At 53.3% G+C, this 538-nt stretch overlaps 1 protein-coding gene across 1 annotated transcript in view; it reads left to right on the top strand.

Annotated features, from left to right (window-relative positions):
• The window catches only part of LOC108794907 (ras GTPase-activating-like protein IQGAP1), a 30,228-nt gene that overhangs the window by 12,264 nt on the left and 17,426 nt on the right, over positions 1 to 538 (top strand). Inside the window, 1 exon segment of the mRNA XM_018566049.1 lies at positions 123 to 213. Within this exon segment, the coding sequence (XP_018421551.1) occupies positions 123 to 213 (91 nt within the window).

The raw sequence follows: 538 nt of genomic DNA, 5'->3' as shown, positions 1-538 counted from the left end.
CGGCTCTGGGTGCTCTGTTGCCCTGGAGGGTGTTTATGGCGACTTGCTTTGCTCCGCCCATTCTCTGTTACACCAGAGTGAAGCCTTTTGTTCATACTCCCTCATGAGTGTCTTTGCTTTAGGTAACGCGGGACGACTCCGCCGTTCTGTGGTTGGAGGAGATCCAGCAGGGGGTGTCGCAGGCCAATCAAGAGAACGCCAGACCCCGGAAAAGTGAGTGGAACCCGCGTACGGTAAAGGAGATCTTCTGTCTTTTTAGATCTTTGTCAATGTATCCGAGTTTAATCTGATCATATTTGGGTGTTCCCTGGCTCCTCCCCCCTCATCATAATTAAATTATTTATTAAAAATGATCTACCTTATGTGAGACCCAGTGGCGCCATCACTGGGTCCCTATGCCTCTCTGTGCAATGCAGGCAGATCATGGCCAGTGGGAGGGGCCGGCAGGGTGCTGTACATGGCTTCCTGAAGGCGTCGCAGTACCCTGCCTCGGGCCCGATGCGAGCAGTGGGCCGGCTCTTGGGAGGAGTTATGCAAA

This window comes from Nanorana parkeri, unplaced genomic scaffold (assembly GCF_000935625.1).
Source record: "Nanorana parkeri isolate BGI_ZX_2015 unplaced genomic scaffold, ASM93562v1 scaffold911, whole genome shotgun sequence".
In the NCBI taxonomy this organism is placed as follows: domain Eukaryota; kingdom Metazoa; phylum Chordata; class Amphibia; order Anura; family Dicroglossidae; genus Nanorana; species Nanorana parkeri.
The sequence above is the reverse complement of the archived record's forward strand: the minus strand, read 5'-3'. Positions and strand labels throughout refer to the sequence as shown.